The 23,771-nt window shown below is 34.2% G+C and overlaps 1 protein-coding gene across 7 annotated transcripts in view; it reads left to right on the plus strand.

Moving 5' to 3' along the window:
* yem (yemanuclein) overlaps nt 1-23,771 on the plus strand; it is a 58,776-nt gene that overhangs the window by 34,058 nt on the left and 947 nt on the right. For 2 of the 7 annotated variants that reach the window (XM_071596672.1, XM_071596673.1), the window contains 3 exons: nt 10,116-10,242; nt 11,303-11,402; nt 23,485-23,608. The exons of 1 other annotated variant lie outside the window; for it this stretch is intronic. In XM_071596672.1, coding sequence (XP_071452773.1) covers nt 10,116-10,242; nt 11,303-11,402; nt 23,485-23,608 — 351 coding nt within the window. Of the gene's footprint in view, nt 1-10,115; nt 10,243-11,302; nt 11,403-23,484; nt 23,609-23,771 lie in introns of those variants that run through there. 4 more of the 7 variants (XM_071596674.1, XM_071596677.1, XM_071596675.1 and 1 more) reach the window with 4 other exon arrangements.

The following is a 23,771-nucleotide window of genomic DNA, read 5'->3' on the forward strand; positions in this document are numbered from 1 at the left end:
CAGCAAATTGCGCTATCCTTAAAACAAGGACAACATTAAGGAGATAGATGAATCAAAGCAAGAGAAGAAAGACGAGAATATATTACATAATGGCATCTCAGTTTCATAGCATTGTTGGCTCCATTAATGTATAATCAGTGAACTTAAAATTTTTTGTCCTAGACTTCCTTTGTAACCCTAAATTAAGCTTACAGCATTGTTCACATTTCTTCTAGTGCCCCACCTTTACTCTCATTCCTTTATTTGTTATACTGCCGAATTGACTCTCAAAACAGTGAACTAATTGTGGTTTACTATATGTTCATAAACTGAATGGTCTATCATATCTTCTGTCGTGCTAAGTAAAATGGAACCTTGTTTAACGAGTAACTTGCATAGCAAGTGATTCGCATGTCAAACAAAAGTAAATGACTTGCTCAGCTAGCGACTTTTCGCATAACAAGTGGCGGGGAGTGGGAAATTCCCAGAATCGTTGCGCACCTGATACTTCAGTTTGTGTTGAGCATTCTTTCTGCTAGCATCTAAGTATCACTAGTGATCACACATTTTTCCAAAATTGTGCTCAAGTTGTGTTGTGTTAGTATTTGTGATTTTTTTGTGCAAAGGTTAATGACGCATATTTTGTGCTTAGTTTTAAAAATTTCCCAGGATTGCATATTGCAAGAAGATAGCCATAGGAGAATAAAAATAATAGTAGAAAAGAAAAGTGAAATCATTAAAAATGGAGGACAAGATGTGAGCGTGGCTCATCTAGCATACACATACATTTGTTTGACATTAAAAATTTGTATTTTCTTCAAGATTAAGTGAGAATAGATAAATAGAAAGGAATAGATGCTAAGAGAGTGGCAAGAATATCTATGCAATGTTTACGTATTCTCAAAGGTGTTGAGAGGTTGCTTTTCGTATGAATAAATGAAAAGAAATTGCAATGTGACACTATTAATGAGAATATTATTTTTGAGAAGATCAGAATTAGTTTTTGCCGAACTCATTAAGAAGATGCCAGGATCATCAATGGCCGAAGAAGTATTTAAAGGGAGCCTTGCATGGTTCAAGAAGGTTAAGGGAAGAACTGGTATCCATGGCATTGTGAGGCATGGTAAAGCAGCAAGCTCTGAGTTGAAGACAGCAGAGAACTTCATTGATGACTTCGAGAAGCTCGTAAATTGTGAAGGTGACCTGCCACAATAAATATTTAATGGTGACAAGACGGGTCTTTTCTGGAAGAAGATACCTAAGTGAACCTATTATGCATACATAACAATAGAGGAGAAAGCAATGAAAGGCCATCTCCCACTGCTATTTTTTGCCAAGTATTCGGCCTTATTAAAATTATGCCCCTGCTTTTTACCATTCAGGCCTTCAAGAGTGTGAAGTCCAGAAGAAGAGGCTAAATATGATGTGGAGGTCATAGAAAACTGTTGTATACATATACTACCATGCTTTCGATGCATCGCCCTAATAAGGCGTTGGCTATGCAAGTCAGAAATTTATTTAATGATAACGCTTGCAATGAGTTGCAATTTCACAAAATTTTGTAGCATCGGCAAAAATCTGTCTGTTAACAGCTTTCTAGTTAAAAGGAATTAGGTACTTATCATAAATGCTATATTTTATTTTCATTCTTTTTTGGTTTTACGAATCCAGTTTGCATTCTACATTGCATTATATCGGGATGGAAGAAAAGGTGAACATGATCCATGATCCTAAACATTGTATATGTGGTTTTCTTTTAATAAACCTTATGAATAATTTTTTGGTGGGATTATTACAATAATGCAATATTGGATTTTACATTAATTTAAATGAGTATGAGTAATTTACATATTGGTACACTAAACAAGTGTTAAACTTTGCAAGAATGATTAAAAAATGAATAATGCTAGTTGTATGATTCATGAATGGTCAATCTGATTTTTCATTTACTATTAAATGTCATTACCTAATGAAACTTTTAGAGAAGACTGCGCTTAGACGACCTTTCCTTAAATTGGTTTATCTTTGCGTTTTAGTGCGATAACAATAATTGTTTTCAAACTTTGCTAAGGATTTTGATATTCTTTTATTTTTACATAATTAGTTAAAAATTTGACTGGAACAATATGTAGGCATATTTTTAGAAAGTTATTTCTTGGCAGTAAAATAAAATTATTGGCATCTAGAAATGGTATAGTGAATACCTCCAGCTTATGCTCAAATCAGTGAGTGAACAGGAAATTGATATCTTTTTTTCGTTAATATAACTCTAACGACATATTTTTAAGTATTTCACTATCCTTCATATGGTGACCTGTTTCTATTGGTTGGGGGAATAATTTAGATGAGATTGCTGGGTGTCATTGCTAGAGGGGAAACAAGTACTGTTTTTTCAGGAAAAGTCAGTAGAAATTGTGCCAGATTACTCTGTGCTTTGAAACTTGCAACTTGAATATCATACGGTAGTTGAAAGTAGTTGGGCTTTTTGTACAGCTTTTTTAGCCTCTAATCTTCTGACAGTTTCTAACATCTTTCTTTAGTTTTCACTTATAAAACTTGGTCCTAATTCTAAATAATTTAGTTAGGTACATGTACATTGTAAATTTAGGGTAATAATAATAATGGTAATGTGGGTTTTATTTCTGTATTTCTTCTTTTACCCTTCCCATGGATAAAAGGGAAATTAATTCGGTTTCTTTAATGGAGGAAATATTCTTTTATTCCTAAAATTATCTGTCTCTCTTCTTTTCACCAATCTGGGGATTAAATGTGACTTTTGCTCCTCCTGATTTGATCCTATGAGTAGCTGTGGGCTGCTACCTTACATCCAAGTAAGAGTGCTAGCTATGCAGGAATGTCTCTCCTTGCAATCTCCACAGTCCTCCAATCTCATTCACCTGGTGCTTGTTTTTGTTACTTCTGCCCCTGGCTTCCCATTCACATCAACTAGTATTCCTTCGCGAGTGTCACACTCTCCTCCAAAAACTTCCCTTGGAAACATTTTCGCTCTCTTTCCTTGCCTTTTTATGCCTTTCTAAGGGCTGTCAGGGGTGGGGGAAGTAACAAGGTTTGAGAGATACACCACTTAGGATCACGTTTTTTATTGTCAGCATTTAGGATAGGAAGGATGACAATCATGGAGCCTCTCCTGGCCGATCATCTGCCCTTGTTATCATCTCTCGCTTCACAATCACTTCAAGGGGGAGTGGTCTCCCTGAGATAATTCACCCTATACAGAGAAACTTAATTCATCGTATATTCACATGTTAAACAAAAATATATCAATACATATGTGGAAATAAATGAAATAATGATAAAAATCCAAAATAAACAAGATGAAGCTTAAATTTACCATCTGCCAAATGAAAAAATTAGAAGTAAATATGTAACCAATAATTAGGAGGCTGCACATGAATAATAGTATGATGCTAGCATAGAATGTTACCACTGCGTCAAATGCTTATTTATCATCACCTGGATAGTATGCCTTATCGATCACTTATTTGCTATATTTAAACGTGATTATCTGATAAACTGCTGGCCCTTTATGCCACATTTTTGTGATCAGGGAAGGACGTAGCTATGTAGTTTCAAGCAAATTGATTTTTCATAAATCTGGTCCTTTTCTTTTTAGTGAAATTATTCATCCCATGTTTTTGTCAGTTTTCAATGGCTGTGAATGCTAATTTCTCAAGTCTTCCAAAGGTGCAGTTGCAATGGTTGACCTTGATTTAATAAAATTTTTTTGTATCTGTACAATGTGGCATTGTTTGATGAATGCCTGATTCCTGTAAAATCCAGCATTTGTTAACAGATGCTGCTTTGCTTACTGGGACTACTTTGCTTTTGAGAACAGGGCATGAACTTTTTGTGATTTGAAATCAATATCTTTCAAGTGTCCTTTTTGGGAAATATTCCATTTGAATGGTATGATATATCTTTATGTTATCATGCCCATTTCTCTTCAATTTTGTGATTAAAAAAATTACTAAATAAATTGTCAATCTATGCAACATCGCACTCATGTGAATGCAATTTTAAAATGTCATACTATTCAGGTCAATATGGTACAAATTAAAGTAGTAAGCTGTTATTTAGCCTTTTCAGTCTTCTTAGAGCTTTGAAGTTGTCAACGTAATTAAATAATCAATATTTAATTTGATTTTTATCACTTTCTTGAGATAAATTTACCACCATTATAAATTTTTGAAAGTGATCATCTACATTTGTGTGTGTAATTTTCTCATTCTTATCTCAGCATAATATTAATCCATTTTTTGGAAAACTGGTTACAAGATATTCTAAATTTCAGAATCAACTTCTACTTGGGCAGATTCAGTTTTTAGATTTGTGAATAGCTTAGATCTTTTCAATATGTTTATGAGCTCCTTAGCTCACATTTCTCATGCACCTGAGTGCTGATGTTTACTTTGAAATTAATTACATTGATTTATTATCATGAAAATCAAGTTCATGGTTGCTATGAGTCTGGGAATGTCTAGGAAAAAATAATATCATTGCAAAAAAAAGGATAATCATTACAAATGAAAATATGCTTATGTAATGTTGAATAATGAGTTCTGCATGTTTGCTAATGAGTACATAACTCGCCTAGTAGACATATGATCTGAGTCACCTATTCACAATAATGAAAACCACATGCCTACTATAAATGGCATCTCCCATTGCATAACTCAGTTGTTACTCTCATTGATAATCGGTGGATAAGATGCAAACTTTGTAGTTCAAAAAGGTACTGTAAAAGATAAAAACCTCTATTTATGGAAAATCTTTCTTCAAGGCCATAGCTAGGATATTTGTATTTGCAATCAGAAAAGTGAAAACAACTTCAACATTGCAACTAGGTGTACACCCACCAGATTTCTTGTTTGCAGTTTGTTACAAATTCTTAAAGGTTAGCCAGTGGTCTGCTCTAAATCATAAATAAAGTCACTAATAGGTGGTAGTACATGTTTTTATCAGTGGATTTGTTGTCCCCCCATGTACATCTTGTCAGTAAAATATGACATGATGTCCATTTCATGTCCAGTGGATGTTATTACCAAAAAAAGTAATATCAGTGTATTATCTGGTTACCTTTTTAAGTTTCAAGTGGGAGTCATGTAAAATCAGATGTCAGTCTCATGTAGATAAAACATACTAGTACACCCTCAGTTTATGATCATTTGACAGTAAATTTTATCATAATTCTTCAATGTTTATCTCCCCTATCAATGACTTCCATTTTTCAAGTTGCTCTAATTACATCTTTACAGAAGACTTAGTCCATTGAAGTATTGACCCGTATTGACCTATTCCCCGAATGGTGCAAATTAGAACGTACCAGAGGCATAGATTTTGCAAAAACTATGGAATTCTGTCCTGGGAAACTCATTGATAAGAACTGTCTATGAAGTCTTGGTAGAAATGTTGCTCAGCTCTGGAAGAGCTGAGCATCTAATCCAAAATACTAAAAGTGGTCCATGACGATCACAGGGATTGCATGGCCTTCCATAAGACAAAGAAGTATGCAGCTTTATGAATAGCTTTTAATTAATTCAATTAATATTACTGTAAATCTAATTTTAACATACTTCAGTGTTTGCTTGAAATTATTTTTAGTGCTCATTTTCCAATGAAATATTTTTTTAATTTTTCAAAAAATAACCAGAAAAATATCTGGAGATATTTCCCCTTAAACATTTTTATCTATTTAAATCTTGAATTTAGAATACTATTATTTTGATCACAACGAAATTGAGGAATAATGCATAATATATCTGGGTGCCAGAGAAGTCACCTCTATAAGACTGTTGGATGAAAGATGAGATGGTATAAATTATCCATGCTACGATTTTCAAGATAATCTTGATAAGTTACACAGTGCTAATGCACTATTATAAAGAAAAACTTCTAGTAATATATTACTTAAAAGTTCTGGATTGTGGGGTGCGATAGTCCACGGGGTAGAGCATTAGACTACTGACCGGAGGGTCTGGGTTCGATTCCCAGGTAAGTCACTCTGGGCACCTGCAGCTACACCCAAGCTGTATGATATTTTAGGTACCAGATCTTCTTGGGAAACCATAAACCGGCTCAGGGTAAGGAACTGGCCCCCTCACCCTGATGTGTGAATTTCACATGCCGTCGGGCTTAGTACCGGGTGGACTCTGCCATCACCTACTAAACCGACCTTCGGGTTGATTACTGTGCTTATGGTTTTTTTTAAGTTCTGGATTGCCAAATTTTAATCAAAAAATCAGTTCTCGAAAATGCAAGGAAGATTGTGAATCCAGACTTATAGTAATCCTGAATAAGTTGTCGAGTACTTTTTTCTGTTCAAAAGCATCCAGTGATTCATAAATGGCACAGGAGGATTTTAAATTTTGGAGAACTCAAATTTCCATGGCACAGTCTTGACTGTCTCTTCACAGTCATATTTTTTTACCTTAAAAAAGGGCATTATGAGGTTTTTTCTGTATGATAATTATGCATTGCAAGATTTTTTTCATTTGTCCCCTCTTTTGCAAATATATTTAGTGTTTCATAATCAAAAAATATTTACCTATTATATTTTTTCTATTTAAAATTTTATGACTTGGAATATTTCAAGTCCTATTTAGTAGCATTTGAGACATTTTATATACAATGAAGCTGAGTCATATTTGATGAGAAATGACAATATTCCTATTGGTACTTGTATTTTTTTTACCAATCAATGATAATAAGACATTCCCTTGAAACCAATTAGAACAAGTGTATTTGGTAGATGATTGCCACTAGACTCCTAATGATTGTGCATGCCTTCTGTAGTCTTTAACCATATCTTTATGTTGTTTTCTGAGAGAACCATAATAAATGTGGCTGTTTTAAGAAAAAGTGAGAAAATTTGCAGATGTTCACATAAAATTGCATTTATTTTTCTATTACTTTCTCCCTGTTGGATGCAACCTGAGGAGGTGGATGGACTTGAATGTTCTGTTGACCACTAAAACAGCCCACTGAAGCAATTATTGCTCCTGGTAGGATTACTCATGCCAAATAGATCAAAGGTCGGGGGTCACGGAGATGTTAATTCTGCAGCATCAAATTTCAGTAAGGTTTTTGCTAATTCATGGAGTGGAGTCAATGCCCAGCGATAGGAGAGGTAGTGCTTCAGTGGTTATTTTCACATGAAATTCTTATGAGTATAAGAAAACCAACATGCTCATAAAATAACAAAGTAAGATGATCAAAAATATTTGAAAAGGGAATCAAATCTTAGAACTAATATATGATTAAAGGAGCCGAGAAAGGTGTATTTAATGGTCCATGTGAAATTAGGTAGAAAGTAAGTGAGAACATTTGGATGGATAGAGTAATCACTCTAGCATTTTTACCAATTATAATAAGGTTAGGTAACATTACTAATGAAGTATGAAAACTACAAATAAGTACACCAATACCAATTACATCATATAATGCTCGATAAATATGTGGGGACTGGTCATCAATGTGTACAACTTCCTGAAGGCTGTGAATTATATTTAGTGGTTTGAGAATTAGGACAAAGAACTTGGGAGCAGTGAAGAAAAATGATGAAGTAATAAAGTAAAATCTTTTAGTGGAATAAAACGCAAGGAAAACTAGAATTATTTTCCAAAATTATATGCAAAGATAAGGGAATGGGGCATTAGGCTAGAGAGAATGTTTAAAAGAGTTGCAGAATATTAAAGATTTAGAACCAAGAGTTTTCATTTAATCTGCCATTATAGAATACTTTCAAAAGAGGAGGTATTAAAATTTTTGAGACGGTATTAGTGCAGATATTATTTGCATCTTACTCAAAACCTTAACAATACTCATTCCCAAATTATTTTAGCTCCAATGTTGGGGTATAGATTAATGTTAAAAGAGTTCGGGGGGAATTTAAAAAAGTTAAAGCATGGAGTGCACAGATGACAATTTTGTTACTTTAATGTCAGAATGACTTGTGAAAAAACAGCCTCATCTGGACAGTATAACCCATGCAGCAGAAGGGTCAAAGTTAAACATTTTGGTTTAAAGCTCAATTTCTTGATAAAAGTCATATTGATTACATGTTTTTATCTATTTTTATCTTATCTATAATGTTGTAATGTGCAGTGGAAAGTACAAAAATTATTGTAAAGATATTTTTCCATTTATTCAAAGAAATATATTATTCATCTTGTTGTGAATGGAGCTGCTCTGTGCATGATGGGTTCCCTGACCTTAGATTAGCCCCCACTTACCCTTATTTAGCCTTGCATGGTGGGATGTCTGCTAAACTTATAGAATTAAGGGCAAAAAATGGTTCCTGGCAAGTAAAATTGATGATTAAATAAAAATTGTTATTCGAGCTTGTCAATACCTTGAAAAATACTTCTTTGATAATAGCGTGTAGTTTTCCTCGTACACATTCTGATTTTGGAGTTAAGTCATATGTTGAAGGTTTCTCTGATTTTCTGTTGATTCCTTATGAGAGCATTGGCATATAGAGTAGTTCTGGCAATAACTAATTCTCTGAAATTGATGACTTTGGATAAACTTCTTACTTACTCACTTAGTGTAAAGTAACATTCTAAATTCCTGTATTTTTAAAATCACCCTACTATAGGTCCCAAGAAGTTCTAAGGTTAAAACTCAAAATCCTGCAAATAAGCTACATACTCTGCCTAGGTACATGCTGCCCATCGTAATCTTGACACTATTCTTGTGATCATTAGATTTCAGTCCATATAATCAATTGTTCTTTCTTGAACAGAATTATTAAATTGATAAATGAAGCTCCTCTGATACCATTTCTCATGATTGACCACCAATGATAATTGTTGTGTTATCTACTGCTATATAAGTACTAATAGTTTCATAGCAAATATATTTTGATGGCTTTGCTTCTTGTACATCAGAATCACTTAAAAGTAATAAATTTTTCCAAGAAAGGTTTTTTTGAGGAATTGCATCAAATTCAAATGAACTCTGCTTGTCGAAAATTATTCTAAACAGAGTAATGAACGGGATTGTATGAACAGGGGTTAGTGTGAAAATAATATATATCTCTTGAAGGAAAGTCACACGGATGTGAATAATAATATACATGAAAAAGTGAGATAGTGCTAGCAAACAAAAATACAGAGAAACAAACACAAATGAAACTCGTGCGTATTCTGAATTTTAGGTGACCTACCTTGACCATTCTTAAGGGAGTGAAGGAACTCGTAGGTGGTTTGGCCACTGAAAATTCCGAGTACGTTTGTTTCATTTGTGTGTGTTTCACTGTGTTTTGTTTGCTAGCGCTACCTCACTTCTTTGTGTGCATTATGTATATATATGTCGTTATAAATGTTTACCAATTCATGAAATTAATTCAAAAGTCACCTGTTAGAGTTGCTGTTGAGTTAGAGTATTTTAGGAAGTGTCAATAGTTTTTTCATGCAGAAAAACACTATCGGCACATATTTGCAGAGAATAAGGACAAACATTGTATTTTAATGAGGGAAAGCTGGTGAAATTTTGTTGTAGTAAAAACTGTATGGTTCTACGATGTTGATTTTTCATGTTTCAAATTTTGAAAGCATGCTATTTTTTTTTGGATTAATATCTTTGAAAAAAATAGGCAAGTGAGTGAGAGTATCATAAAAAATGTATTATGCAATGAACTACTTGTTGAATGATGTGCACAAATTACTTTAAAATCTACTCCATTGTTTATATGTCAGTTATTTTCATTAATATAATTGACTCATATTTTTTTGCTGTGCTGAATATCATAGATAAGGTTATTTATTTGTCATCATGTTCATTGTTGATATAATGTTTGAAAACATTGAGTTCAACATCAAGAAATTAGATCTTATTTCTGCACCGAAGTGTTCTTGTTGTGGTGTAGATTAAAGAGAAAACCTTCCTGAAAGTGAAAGCTATAAAATATTCCTGATAATATTCTTATATTTACCTGAATTTTAGTGGTCTGAAACTATGACAAAATATAATGGAAACTGTAACTAATACATACAAATACCATTTGCCATTTTTATCACTTTTTGTGAGCACGCTTAAATGATAAAGTTTAATAGTTATTTACATAAGTTAATGCATATGCATTTTTGAGGTATTCTAGTATTATTCACTTTCAGGGGCCAATGATCATCACAGTGTCTTGATGTCTCTGTCTCAGTTAAAAAATATGGGAGAACAACACAAGCATAACAACCCTCCTAATGCACATCAATTTACACGGCACAGCCTACCCACCCATAACAGGTGGGTTTTTGTGAGTAGAAGGGTGTTATAAATCGTTTAAAAAAATATAACTGATGTATGTACTGTGTACATCATAAAAAATTGCTGTGTTGCCTCTTTGGGATTATCTTTATTTGGGGTGGCCAGTGATATTCCCAATTTTTGAAAATTGGTTGGAAATAATAGTCCATGGAAAAATATGGAAAATGACTTGGTAGGAGAGAAAATGTTGGATTTATTGAGTTTTACCAGAAAAGATTCATGTTGTGGAAATTATTTTTTTTTTTTAATTACGTCTGATGCTCATTTGAAAATCCTATGTGACTCAATATCACTGTCAAACTGTTCATTTCATGCAAACACAGTAAAATCCTAAATTTTATATAACAGCTTTTGGCATCTGAAGTGAGTGCAATGGCAAAACATATATTTTTTACATATATATATGACCCCTCAAAAAACTCTGGAAAATGATGATAATATGTTTAAAGCATGGGATAAGAAATGACTAATCTCTGGCCACCCTTATATTGTGCATAAGAGCTGAAAAATAAAAATAGAAAAATATTTTGTGAGTTAATATAAGTAGGTCATTGCTTTAGGGATGAAATATTTGATGTGCATGTTTAGGTGTTGTTATTTAAATTTACTGATCTCACTCACTATTTTAGTTTCAAGTCCATGTTCCCCTGACAATGTTTGCAGTTTTTGTTTTTGGTGAAATCTTTTGGGTGGGAAGCAAAAAAATAATGAAGGTCTTTCGAGGGTAATTTACAGTGATGGAATCTGACTCAATTTTTTTAATATGGTCAACCCAAGCACAAAGTAAAGAAAGAAAAAGCTGAGACTGTACTGGTGTGTGATATTCGTAATGATAAAACTTTTGTAGCATTCATCAAGCATAGTTATCAGGTTATTTTATAGAATAGGTATTCCCTGATCAAAGATTTATTATAATATGCTTTCATTTTTTTATTTGTATAATATACGTGTGTATAAAGGATAACGGTTATAATTTTCCTTTGAATATCTAGAATTAAACATGGCTGAAATATTTTATTAGGGATAACTTTTGTTTCAGTTTCAAAATGGAATCCTGCCCAAATATTAACTTCTCAGGGAACTGTATCAAACCAAGGATATCCAGCCAACAATTCCCAAGACCAGAAATATTAACTCAGGTAATTTCATTGAGGCATTAATTTATGTTGTAAATCCAGGAAAGATTTTTCGTTAACAATTACTTGACAGTACATTAGTATGGATCATTTTTTAGTTGCAGATTCTGTTTTGATGTCTCTGCAGTTAGCGATTTTCAATATTTTGGCAGGAAACGAAAGAGAACATTGTGCTAAAATGTTTTCCATTAGTCAAAGAAATATTACAAGTATTGTAATCAGTAGTAAGTCGGAAGCTGACAAAAGTGATGGGTACCATTCAAGCTAGATCTCTCAGTTAATCTTCCATCATTGACCTTTGCAATATCTTTTCTAGGTTTTTTATGTAAATTATAATCACATTAATTGCCATGATATGGTTCGGTATGTTGAATTTCACATTTTGTTCATCCATTTCTGTTCACAAAGATTATTGTGCATCATTCAGAGTACTTGGTCTCCGGGTTAATTTTTTTGGGGTATTTTTTTCTTGTACACTGCTTGCTGAGTTTTTTAGAAGACCATGGCAATGTTTAACAGCTGAGGATCCATTCAAAATCTACTTCTTATTGATAGGCCTCATATAATGATAATCCTTTACTCCCGACCTATTTGTCACATCATGAAAACCCTGGATGTGGTCTATATTCTGAGAAATATTATTATGACCATCATTTGATTGTATACTGTTGTAATTATGGACAAGGGATGGCCCAAAACTGAGACCAGCAAATCTCAATCAAGTTCATAGGCTGAAGAAAATGAAAATTTATTGATCCATATTTTTGCTAAGTGTCAATTTGGGCATATTTTTGGAGATGCTTAAAACTCGTAAATGTTTATTAACCCTGACTTATGCAGATCTTATGATGTAATCATATATAAGTGTAGTATTTCTTATTGATAAATCAGCAAGATTTGGTGTTTAATGAATTGGTCTGTGAACACAGAACTCCCAAATAGTCCCCAAATAGGGAATTATATGTGTGTAATAAAATTCTTCGACACATTTTATTTTGTCTTGTTCATAAGCCATGAATAATGCAATAAATGCTCTTGTGCTCAATGGATTTTTCTTAAGCGGAGTAAAAAAGGGTAATCTTTAGCAATGTGTGTGGTCCCTCTTCAATCCTTAATGGAGAGCACTTTTTTGTTTCATATCTTAAAATTTAGATTTGTGCATTGTTCTTAATTATTGGTTTACTTTTTCTTTTTTAGAACATACAATTTTATTTGATTTTTATTAACCGTTACATCAATGATGCAGTATTAGTGGGAGAAGATTAGAAGTACGGGAAAATGTACAATAGTTAAGCTAGGAAAAAAGTACGAGAAAGTTGTAGAAAAGCTACAAGGTGAATACCATTAAATACCAGCTTGTGTGTAAAAATGAATTGAAATCAAAAAGCAAATGAAAAACCGGATTACAAGGAAAGGTTTTATATAATATGTTTAGTGTTCATGCTAAATGAAAGAGTGGAAACAATCGATTCAAGGGAGAGAAAAAAATTCTGAGATAATTAGGTTGAACTCATCTACTGATCCATCCTGAGTCTGACTCTTAAACTCTAATCTAATACTTTCAGTGAAAGATATATCAGAAGTAATATACTTCACTGAGTTAGCTGTCCTATTATGAAGTGCCTCTTTATTAAAAATCAAACAGTTTCTTGAAAACTATGATCAAGTGACAATTTTGTTCCAAAAATAAGATTCTAATGGGTTTTAGTTTTCTTTCATTGTACAACTTTGTTATGGTCTGCCAATATCAGCTGCGTAAGTCTCGAAATAATTATAAAATACGGAATGGTTGAGGTATGTCTACATTACTGATCTCTCATCTAAAATGTGCTAAATGTTTAAACGTATAATTTTACTAAATGAATATGATTCATGAATTTAGTATCATGCTAAGCCATTAACTATCTATGAAAAGATACTACCCAAAATTATAAACAGTGTTTAGATAATGCAGTGAATTAGGTAAACTTGACCGGTTTCTTTATTATCAAATTTCCCAATGTGACCATCAAACTCTATACTCACTAGAATTTTATCTCTTACTTTATCTTTGTCGTACTTTATCATCAAAAGGTCAATAAAGCATTAAAGTCTCAGTCCTCTTCTTTCCTATTTCGCAGTGTTCTGGATCTCTCTTATTGCAGTAGCTTAATATTAAATCTTTATCATATTATATTTTTTTAAGTTTCATCCTCCTATTATTGATTATGATTTCTGAAACATTTGTTTTAATCTTCCCTTAATTCCCATTGGTTTTGTTTACTTTCTTCCAAGACATTCTTTGTGCATTTATCTTTATCGATACTTGCCCTCCTGTGTCAGTTCATTCTATATATTTTTAAAGATCATTAATTGTTGTCTATATATCGCAGTATTTATATGAGTGTAATTTTCCTTTTTTTTGTAAATAATTGCTGTACAAAGTGACAAGGAGGAATGCTCTAGCACCAAGAAGAACAAATATTAGGGAATGTTCATGTAGGTATTTTAAGAATAAAACTTAGCAATGTGTAAATTTGCTTCTACATTCTTAATATTTACCATTATTAACTTTCTAAATTGTATGACTTTCACTCATATCATTTCCTAATGATAAGTTTGATGTGTCTATAAACTACCTGTATGAATCTTCTTTGCCCCAAAATCCTGAATTTTAAAATACTTCTCTGATAGGAGGGGGGCAGTTATCTGCAAACATTAAATTATGTTGATAATTACATGATAATATGATGAAGTAATAAAGCTACTTAATTTTTATTTATCAAGTTGTTCATCAAAGCTGAATGAAAAGTTTTGCACATGTCATATAATAATAATCTGATGTTGGAGATGTTAGTCCAGTGGGTAGAGCATTTAACTAATGACTGGAGGACCCAGGTTCGATTCCTGTGGACACCTCTGGGCAAGCTCAGTCTCACTCAAGCTGTTATTTTTTTGGGTACTAGATTATTGTTGGCACAGGGAAAGGAACTGAACCCCATACCCTGATAAGTAAATTCCACTAACGACCCTCATGTGAGGTCTGTTCAAAAAGTACCATAACTCTTTTTCAAAAATTATATATTTATTCATGAATACTATTTTATCCATTTCAAAGTAAACCCCATTAGATGTTATACATTTGTGTCAACGGTTTTTCTATTCCTTGAAGTGCTTAAAAAAATAATTTTTTGTGATTTGTTCAACTCCTCCTTTGATGCAGTCTTTATCTCATCAATCTTAGCGTAGCATCGTCCTTTCATGGACCTCATCAGTTTTGGGAACAAGAAAATGTCACTGGGGGCCAGATCTGGGAAATGCAGAGGCTGCGGCATCATTAGTGTGTTGTTTTTGGCCAAAACTTAGCGCACAAGTAACGATGTGTGAGCAGTGGAAGTGAGAGTGGAAGAACAAAAATTGGCAAAAGCCAATTTTTGTTCTTCCACTCCCCATTCCACCTAACTTCGCAAGGTTTTTTCAGTCTAGGCTCGTGCTGCAGCTTCCATTGGGATGATTGAGCTTTAGCATCCACGTCATCGCCATAAACCCATGATTCGTCGCCAGTTATAACCCTCTGAAGCAAATTTGGGTTGTCGTGGATAGAGTCCAACACCTCATTACCAATGTTAATGTGTTGCTGTTTTTGGTCGAAATTGAGCAATTTTGGTATAAATTTCGCGGCGACCTGTGTCATACCCAAATCATAGGTAAAAATCAAATGGCACGAGCCAATCGATATGTTTAGGTCCTCAGAAACATCTCTAATGGTGATTCGACGATTGGACAACACTATTTTCTTCCCTTCATCAATGTTTTCACCTGTTGTTGACGTGCTCGGGCATCCTGCAAGCTCTTCCTCGTTCACATCTTCTTGGCCCTTTGAGAACATTTTGTACCACCGATAATTGTTGCTTCAGTCCAAGGTAGCTTCTCCATATGCCCCAGTCAACATTCAGAATGTGTCCATGCTCTATATTTCATTTTTTACCCAGAATTTGATACTACAGATTCTTTTGATTCATTTTTTGGAACAGGCAAAAATTGAAGACAAGCCAAAACACATCCAAGCAAAATAGCTGTCAACAATTAACTGGGCATTTAAAATGGCCGAACTTTTGGCATAAGTGAGAGACAGACATAAATACCAATATAACGCCACAAAAAAATGGAAAATCAAATATATGTAGCCCACGAAAATTCAAAATACGTGATACTTTTTGACTAGTCCTCATATCAGACCAACCTCCCGATGGGCTACTAGTTTTTTATATTAATGTGATCAGCCAAAGTTTAGCCGTCATTGCTTAGAATGCTACGGAACCACTATGGCTGATAGAGAATGAAAGCCAGTATTAGTAAAATGAAGGTAAAGAGCTTTTCAAGAAAGAAGAAATTTTCAATGAGAAGCTTAACAGTTGTAGGGCATAAACTAGGCCAGGTCAGTTAACCTCTCAAGTAAGTATTTTTGATGAAAACAGGCAATGCTCGAAGGAGATCAAAAGTATAATAATTGCATAAGGTGAAGAAACTTAAACAAAGTTGAGGGGGGGGGGGAGGGAGATCTTGGATAAAGATTTATAGAAAAGATAAGTGAAAATTCATGCATGGAGTATAGTTGTTTATAACTCAGAAAATCAATCTTTGAAGGCAGAAGATAAAAATAGATTAGAGGTTTTTATGATGTGGATATGGAGGAGAGAAGTTAGTAGTAAGAAATTTCAATGCCAGATAAGGTGAATGCTGGGCAGATTACTTGGATATGGTTGAAATAAATTGGGGATTTTAGGGTAATCAAGATAAGGGTAGAGAGAGGTTAGTCTTTTCTGTCCGTCTGTTAAATTTGGTTGGTCAGTATGCCCAAGAATTAACAATTCAACGTTACTCTGTGCAGGGAAAGTTCATGCAACTATCCATGAATTTTTATGGTGCATAGTGTTTTTTCACCTATTATACATTTAATCATTTATTTTACTAGTAAAATAAAAACCATGCAAACCCTTCTTCAGTTAAGCAAATTTTTCCTAGAACTGATCAAATGGGTGTAATACTCAATCTGCTTGTCACAGTGTCCATAACGAGGTATATTAAAGAAAATACACAATTTTTCATTTTTGCAGACTGTGTAAGTGCAACTTTGACAACTTTCTGTTGTGTTAGTACATGTGTCCCTGACATATTTTTATATCAGGAACCATATTGGATATTTACTTAATTGTTGAATTTCGAAAAAGTTACTTGTGTTTTGGTGTGCTCTGAGAATTTTTACTTGTGAAAGAACGAAATGAATAATTTGCATTAAGACTTGCTTTATGAATGGAATAAAGGGCAGAAACAGGTTAGAAATGTTATGTATTGCTTTGGAAGTCTTCTATGAGTAAAATTAGCAGTTGCATCTGGTGCAAACATTTTAATTAGGGTCGTTAAAACATTGAAGATGACGGAGTGCCCTGGATGGCCCAGGTCTTCAACAACCAATGACAATGTCAAAAATGCAAATAAAATTGTTCTGGAAAGTTACTGAATCACTATCAGGGAGGTCGTTGTTGATTTTGACATTATTTGGCTCATCTGGAGCAGTATTTTCATATTTTGGGCACAAAGCATGTGGCATCAGACTTTATTTTGATATTAATAAATTTAAGCTAAAAGTAGTGCTAAATGGACACGGCTCCGGAATTGCTGAATTAAAGTCATTCTCTATCTAGAGCTGATGGTGAAGCACGAGTGTATGGCTGTTGGAACTAAGGCCCAATCATCTAAATGGAGGTCTCCTCAAATCCAAGACAAAAAAAAGCCTATGAAGTACAACCAAATATGGCGGTTTGGCTTACGGTTTCCTGTAATATCCATAGCATCATATGTTTTGTGTTAAAGAGGAGTGCTACCTGGAAGTTCTAAATCATTTCTTTGAAACAATCAAATGGAAATACTTGACTTCGATGCAAAAGAACTAATGGCATTTGCACCACAATAATGGACCTGTTCACATTTCACTGATTGTTTTTGTTATTTTGGCCGAATAAAAAACGATTATTATATCTCAGTCTCCATATGCATTGGACATTTCCCCTGCAACTTCTTCCTTTTCTCAACGTTAAGAAAAATCATGGAAGTTGACACTTTGCCAATGTTGAGGAAATAAAGATCACTGAAGAATGCCATCATTGAAGTTCACACCGTACAAAAATTGCAGTGCACAGGTGCTTTGAAGATAGGAAAAAGCACTGGTATAATTGTTTCATTTCTAATGGAGAACACTTTAAAGTGGATGAAATTAATGTTTATGAATGAACAAAAATATTTGGAGAAGAATGAAATTCCTGTCAAGTATACCTCATGCATGCATCAGTGGGATGAATAATGAAGTGAGTCTCTGCCCAGTTCGGCTTCTGATAAGCAAAACAGTGAATGAACTAACTGGCGGACCATATTTACTGTTACTTCATTCAAAGTTCTTCTTGTGGTCCCAGCTACTATATTCTGCAATTCACAAATTAATCAGTTCCTCTGGGATTGATGGTGTTCTTGATTTTCAAATAAAATGTTCTCTTAAACTAAGACTAAAAATGTATCACTTACACCTACCAGGGTGCTTATTCAATGTGCACCTATCAAACCAACAAAAAAATATATGTATAAATATAATATATATATATATATATATATATATATATATATATATATATATATATATATATATATATATTCATTCTCATACACATTCCGGGGCAGAATGGAGTCCCTGATTTGACGGGTGAATTATAAAAAAATCAAGATAATTTTTAAAATTTTTTGTTTCCGAAAACAACATCCAAAGCTATTTTTTTTTCATTAGGTTTTAAAATTATATCATCCAGGTGACGACCTTGGTGAGTGCTGCACATGTTGAGTCGTTCAAAAAAGTTTTCGAAAACTCTTCTTGGCATATTTTGCATTATTCCTGTGATGACATCTGTTATTGCCTTCTTAAGATCTTCCAAGGTCCTTTGTCGAACTTTGTAAACCACGGCTTTCAGATATCCCCAAAGAAAAAAATCACCTGGGCTCAAATACAGGGAGCTAGGGGGCCATGGAACATCACCTTGTAAGGATATAAGGCAGTCGGGGAAATTATTCTTACAGGATTTGTCGTGAATGATGGGCAGTATGAGCCCGTCATATTCCTCGCCGTACTCTTCCATCTTGGGGCATAAAAAGTTCTCTAGCATCTCACAACAGTATGCAGAGTTAATAGTAGCAGTTGAACCTTGAGATTCAGAGAAGTAAGGCCTAATAATGCCCATTGAGAACAGAGCACACCAAACTGTCACTTTGGGGCTATGAAGAGGTCTTGGTGAATTTTGCAAGGGTTATCAGTCGCCCAGTGACAAACATTTTGCTTATTTACGGAGCAGGAGAGGTGAAAATGCACTTCATTGCTAGACCACAGTGCCCTCTGCCGTGCCACCACACTTATTGTTCTTAAAGAATGTTTCTATGAGAGAGCCTCAATGCGTACCAGACACCTGCATGGTGACTACTGAAAATAGCATTGTTTCCTCCAGCTAACGCCACTACTCCCACTCTGCTAATTTGCCTGCGTGCACTTATTTGATTTTTTCAAACTAGGGAGTCCTCTCCGCCCAACTCCGTATATATACATGTGTATATATATATATTTATATAGATATACTTGTGCTGCAAGCATTGCTGAGTGAATTGGAAATTCAGTGTGACAGGTATGGGATGAGAATCAATATTAATAAAACAAAGGTTATGCGATTTTCTAGAAAGAAAAAGGCCAAGCTTAACATTAAAATAGGAGGGCAAAAACTAGAGCAGGTAGAACAGTTTACGTATCTCGGTAGTGTTTTAGACCAACACGGTCAAAGTAGTAGGGACGTAAGGAGAAGAATTGCGCTAGGCAAAGAGGTTTTCACAAGGAGGAGGGAGTTGATGACAGGGACTTTGAGTAAGGATGTTAAGAAAAGACTCGTAAAAACTTTGATATGGAGTGTAGCTATGTACAGTGCGGAAACGTGGTCATTGAAGCAGGAGGATAGACGTAGATTGGAGGCTTTTGAAATGTGGGTTTGGAGAAGAATGGAGAAGGTGAAATGGACAGAGAAGAAAACAAATGAGGAAGTACTTGGTATGGTGGGCGAAGAGAGGGGTTTGTTGGGAGCAATCCTATGGAGGCAGGAAAAGTGGATGAAGGGGGTGTTGACCGGCAGTGGGATGTTGAAGACTGTGATAGAGGGTAGAATGTTGGGCAAAAGAGGAAAGGGAAGGAACAGGATAGGGATGTTGGACGTGATGAAGGGAGGAAGAAAGTACTCAGAGGTGAAGAGGGACCTGATATAGAGTAGGATGATGGATTTTGTGTTTTGTTAGGAGCAATAAAATATTTTTTGTGGTAGTTGTGTCCATCCAAAAACCTACCTTAACCGGTAGATTACCTTAAAAAAAGATATACTTGTGTATGTATATATATATACATACATATATAAATATATATATACATATATATATATATATATATATATACATATATATATATATATATATATATATATATATATATATATATATATATATATATATACACATACATACATACATATATATATATATATATATATATATATATATATATATATATATATATACACATACATATATATATACATATATATATATATATATATTTATATTTATGCACTTATTCACATAGAAATAGATATAAGGAAAAATAAGGGATAGGAACATGTATAAAGGACGAATGCAGTAGAGGTGGAGAGGGCGGAATCAGGCAAATCAAACGAATAACACATACATACTTACACACAAATACATACATACAGATATATACATTCATAGAAACAAAATAAAATGTGTTTTTGGTTTTGTTTGCTAGTGCTAACTTCATATACATTATACATGTATCTTTATTTATTTATTTAAAAATAGGATTCAGTGTATCAATATTCTGGGTTCATCTCTCTGAATCCAAATTATTTTAATTGTTGCAATTATTTTTGTGTGGTAGGCAACCTTTTTTGGGGCATTCCAAGTACTCAAGTATTTTATTTGTGTCACTAGATCCAGTTCATTCATTTTAATGGAAGAAACAACGTAAATATTTTCATCTAATGAATAGAAATCCTGAATTAAACTATGCTAGAAAAATCAATGAAGGGAGATTGTCATAAAAATAATGAAGTATTTTTGGAACCTACTCACATTCCACTATATGCTCAAATTTTGCAGTATCTGCTTAATACTTGCTGCTAATAGTACTAAGTTATTTCAGAATATAGTAAATATCCCATGCCTATTATATTTTGTTTGAGTACCAATTGGTGCATGAAACTATCATATGAATGTTCTGCTGTTGTATCCTCATTAAATTCATTTTAAAGTTACTTAAAGAAAAAAAAATGAACCTGTCATTAAATGCATAACATATTATCCTTGCCCACTTGCAAGCTGAGAGTGTTATCCTATTCACATTTGTGGACTCCCTTTATTATAGACTATTCTGCTTCCTAAAATAAGGTTCCAAGGCATGCTCAAGATGTGGCCCCATTTCCTTTAGGTCAGCATCGACTTCTAAAGTTATTTGGTTTAGATCTTAAGACTGGTATCCATGGCAAAGTTGGTTTCATTTGCAAAATATATAATACATGACTAGGCAAGTTGTTTGTAAGAATATTTTTCATTTTTAATTGAAGTGAAATACCTGTGATATTTTTCAAATTGATTAATGAATTGGAATCAATGGTTTTCAAAATATTTAATGAAAACGTTAGTATGAAAGGGTTTATTGGAAAGAAAATCTTACTCCATACGTAGGTCTTTAAATTTGTGTACGACACATTTTGATTAGCTTATAGCTTAAAAATCTCCTTTCATTTTTAGATAAGCCTTTTTATGATACATTTTAGTGATAATTCTTTCCACTCCCTCTAGTACGATGTTCTGTCCAGTTTGAATATTGGAGCATTTAACCTTGAAGTTCTCTAGGTTATGACCATTCTTTACATGTAAATTGCATTAGTTGGATTTCATATTTGTAACTTTATATGCGTTTAAGGTTAGAGATAAGTTGGGTAAGATAATGGTTCAAACAGAAAAGATCCAAGATACATGGAATGAATATATAAAAGAACTGTGTGTTAACAAAATTAGGCCAATAAGGTTAGTCATAGAAAGAGAATATGATGTAGATGAAGATAGCTTAGGTCCAGGCAGACTCAACGATGAGATAGAAATGGCATTAAGGGAGATGAAATCAAAAAAAGCTGTGGGAGTAGACAACACTCCTGCGGAACTACTAAAAGGTTTAGGAAAATGTGGATGGAAGAGTCTTGATGAATTAATTCATAGCATCTATGAGGAAGGAATCTGGAAGGGATTGGAATGGTGCAGTGGCTAATGTACAGGTTTCCTACCGAGAGGGCCCAGGTTCAAATCCTGGAGGCAAAAGATATTTTTCAGTGGTATCTCAATCCCTACTAAAGGTGCTTAGTGGAGAGCACTTTGATCGAGTATGGCTCCCGTCAGATGGGACATTAAACTGCGGCCCCCTTGGAGCCTTTCGAAAAGATTAGGCTAATGCTGACGCCAGGTTTCTCTCCACCCTGCCGTTCCCATCCATTCCTAATGGTGCAAATGACCCTAGCCATCAGTCGCCTCCCCTAAAAACTACTACTACTAGGAATATGGCTGGAAGACTTATTGAGATCAATGTTAGTTCCTTTTCCCAAAAAGGTAAAGGCTGCATCATGTGAGGACTACAGAACAGTAAGTTTGATTTCCCATTCAGCTTAAGTTGCTCTCAGGATCATGGACAAAAGAATGGAGTGTAAGACAAATGATTACTTAGGGGATGATCAGTTTCGGTTTAGGAACGGGAGAAGATAGCCGGTGCTATGCTATTGCTGTAATGAGATCAACAATCGAGAGAAATATAGAATACAATCTGGAAGTAGATTTTGAAGGGAAAAACTAATGAATGTATTGCAGAATATAGGGATAGATTGGAGGGAAAGGAGGCTAGTCCACAACCTGTACATGTCTCAGACTGCTCGGGTGTGAGTGGGCAACAGAGAGTCTAGGTGGGCAGTGTTAGGATTAGGAGTAAGGCAGGGTTGTCCATTATCACCTGTGCTGTTCAACATCTATATGGAGAAAATGACTAAAGAGGCACGGGAAGAACTGGAGATAAGAATGAAAGTTGGCGGAGAATTCTTTAAATCGGTCAGTTTTGCTTATGGTCAAGTTTTAGTTTGTCAGTCAGCCAAGGGGTTGCAAGCATTGCTGAGTCAATTGTAAATTTAGTGCGATAGATAAGGGATGAAAATCGAAATAAATAAAACAAAGACTAAGATTAACATTAAAGTAAGAGGGCAAAAACTAGAGCAGGTGGAACAATTAATGTGTCTCAGAAGTTTTTTGGACCAAAATGGTCAAAGTAGTTGGGACATAAGGAGAATAATTGCGCTAGGCAAAGAGGCTTTCACTAGAAGGGAGTTGATGACAGGGGCGTTGGGTAAGGATGTTAAGGAAAGACTTGTCAAAACTTTGATATGGAACGTAGATATGTGCAGCACGGAAACATGGTCTCTGAAGGAGGATGATGGACAGGGATTGGAAGCTTTTAAAATGTGGGTGAGCAGAAGAATGGAGGTGAAATGAATAGTAAGAAAAACAAATGGGGAAGTGCTAGATATGGTGGGTGATGAGAGGGGATTGTTGGGAGAAATCTCATGGAGACTGGAAGAATGGATGAAAAGCATATTAATTGGCAGTGGGATCATATCAAAGATTGTAATGGAGGGGAGAATGTTAGGCAAATGAGGAAAGGACAGGAATAGGAAAGGGATGTTGGACGGGAGGAAGGAAGTGCACAGAGATGAAGAGGGATTTGTTGTAGAGTAGGATGTCGGGTTGTGTTATGTCAGGAATAACAAAATAATTATTTGGTAGTTGTGTCTATCCAAAACCTACCTTAACCGGTAGATTAACTAATATTAATATAGATTAAAGCACGTTATGATTGATGCATATTGGTTATAAAGCCAGTCATTTTGGTTGAATGTACTGGACCCTTGTATAATTTCAGAGTACCGTCAATCAACTAAACAAGCTTGGTAAAATTATCAGGCATTCCAATTCATTAAGATTCTCTACACCTCAGTGTAATGGCATGAAATCATATCAAAAGAAGTCTGATACATCCCCAAAAGGTGACCACAGACTTTATGGCTCCATAGTTTTACGTGCTGCATGAAGTGGGATTGCAATTGAAAATATTTTTCATTGTTGTTGTTGCCTGTAATATTTTTCTATTGCTGTAAAAAAATTGTTGTATGTTTAGTTTTTTATTTTTCCTAAAATCTAGTTTTATTT

This window comes from Hetaerina americana, unplaced genomic scaffold (genome assembly GCF_022747635.1).
Source record: "Hetaerina americana unplaced genomic scaffold, ioHetAmer1.1.p SCAF_8, whole genome shotgun sequence".
Classification (NCBI taxonomy): Eukaryota; Metazoa; Arthropoda; class Insecta; order Odonata; family Calopterygidae; genus Hetaerina; species Hetaerina americana.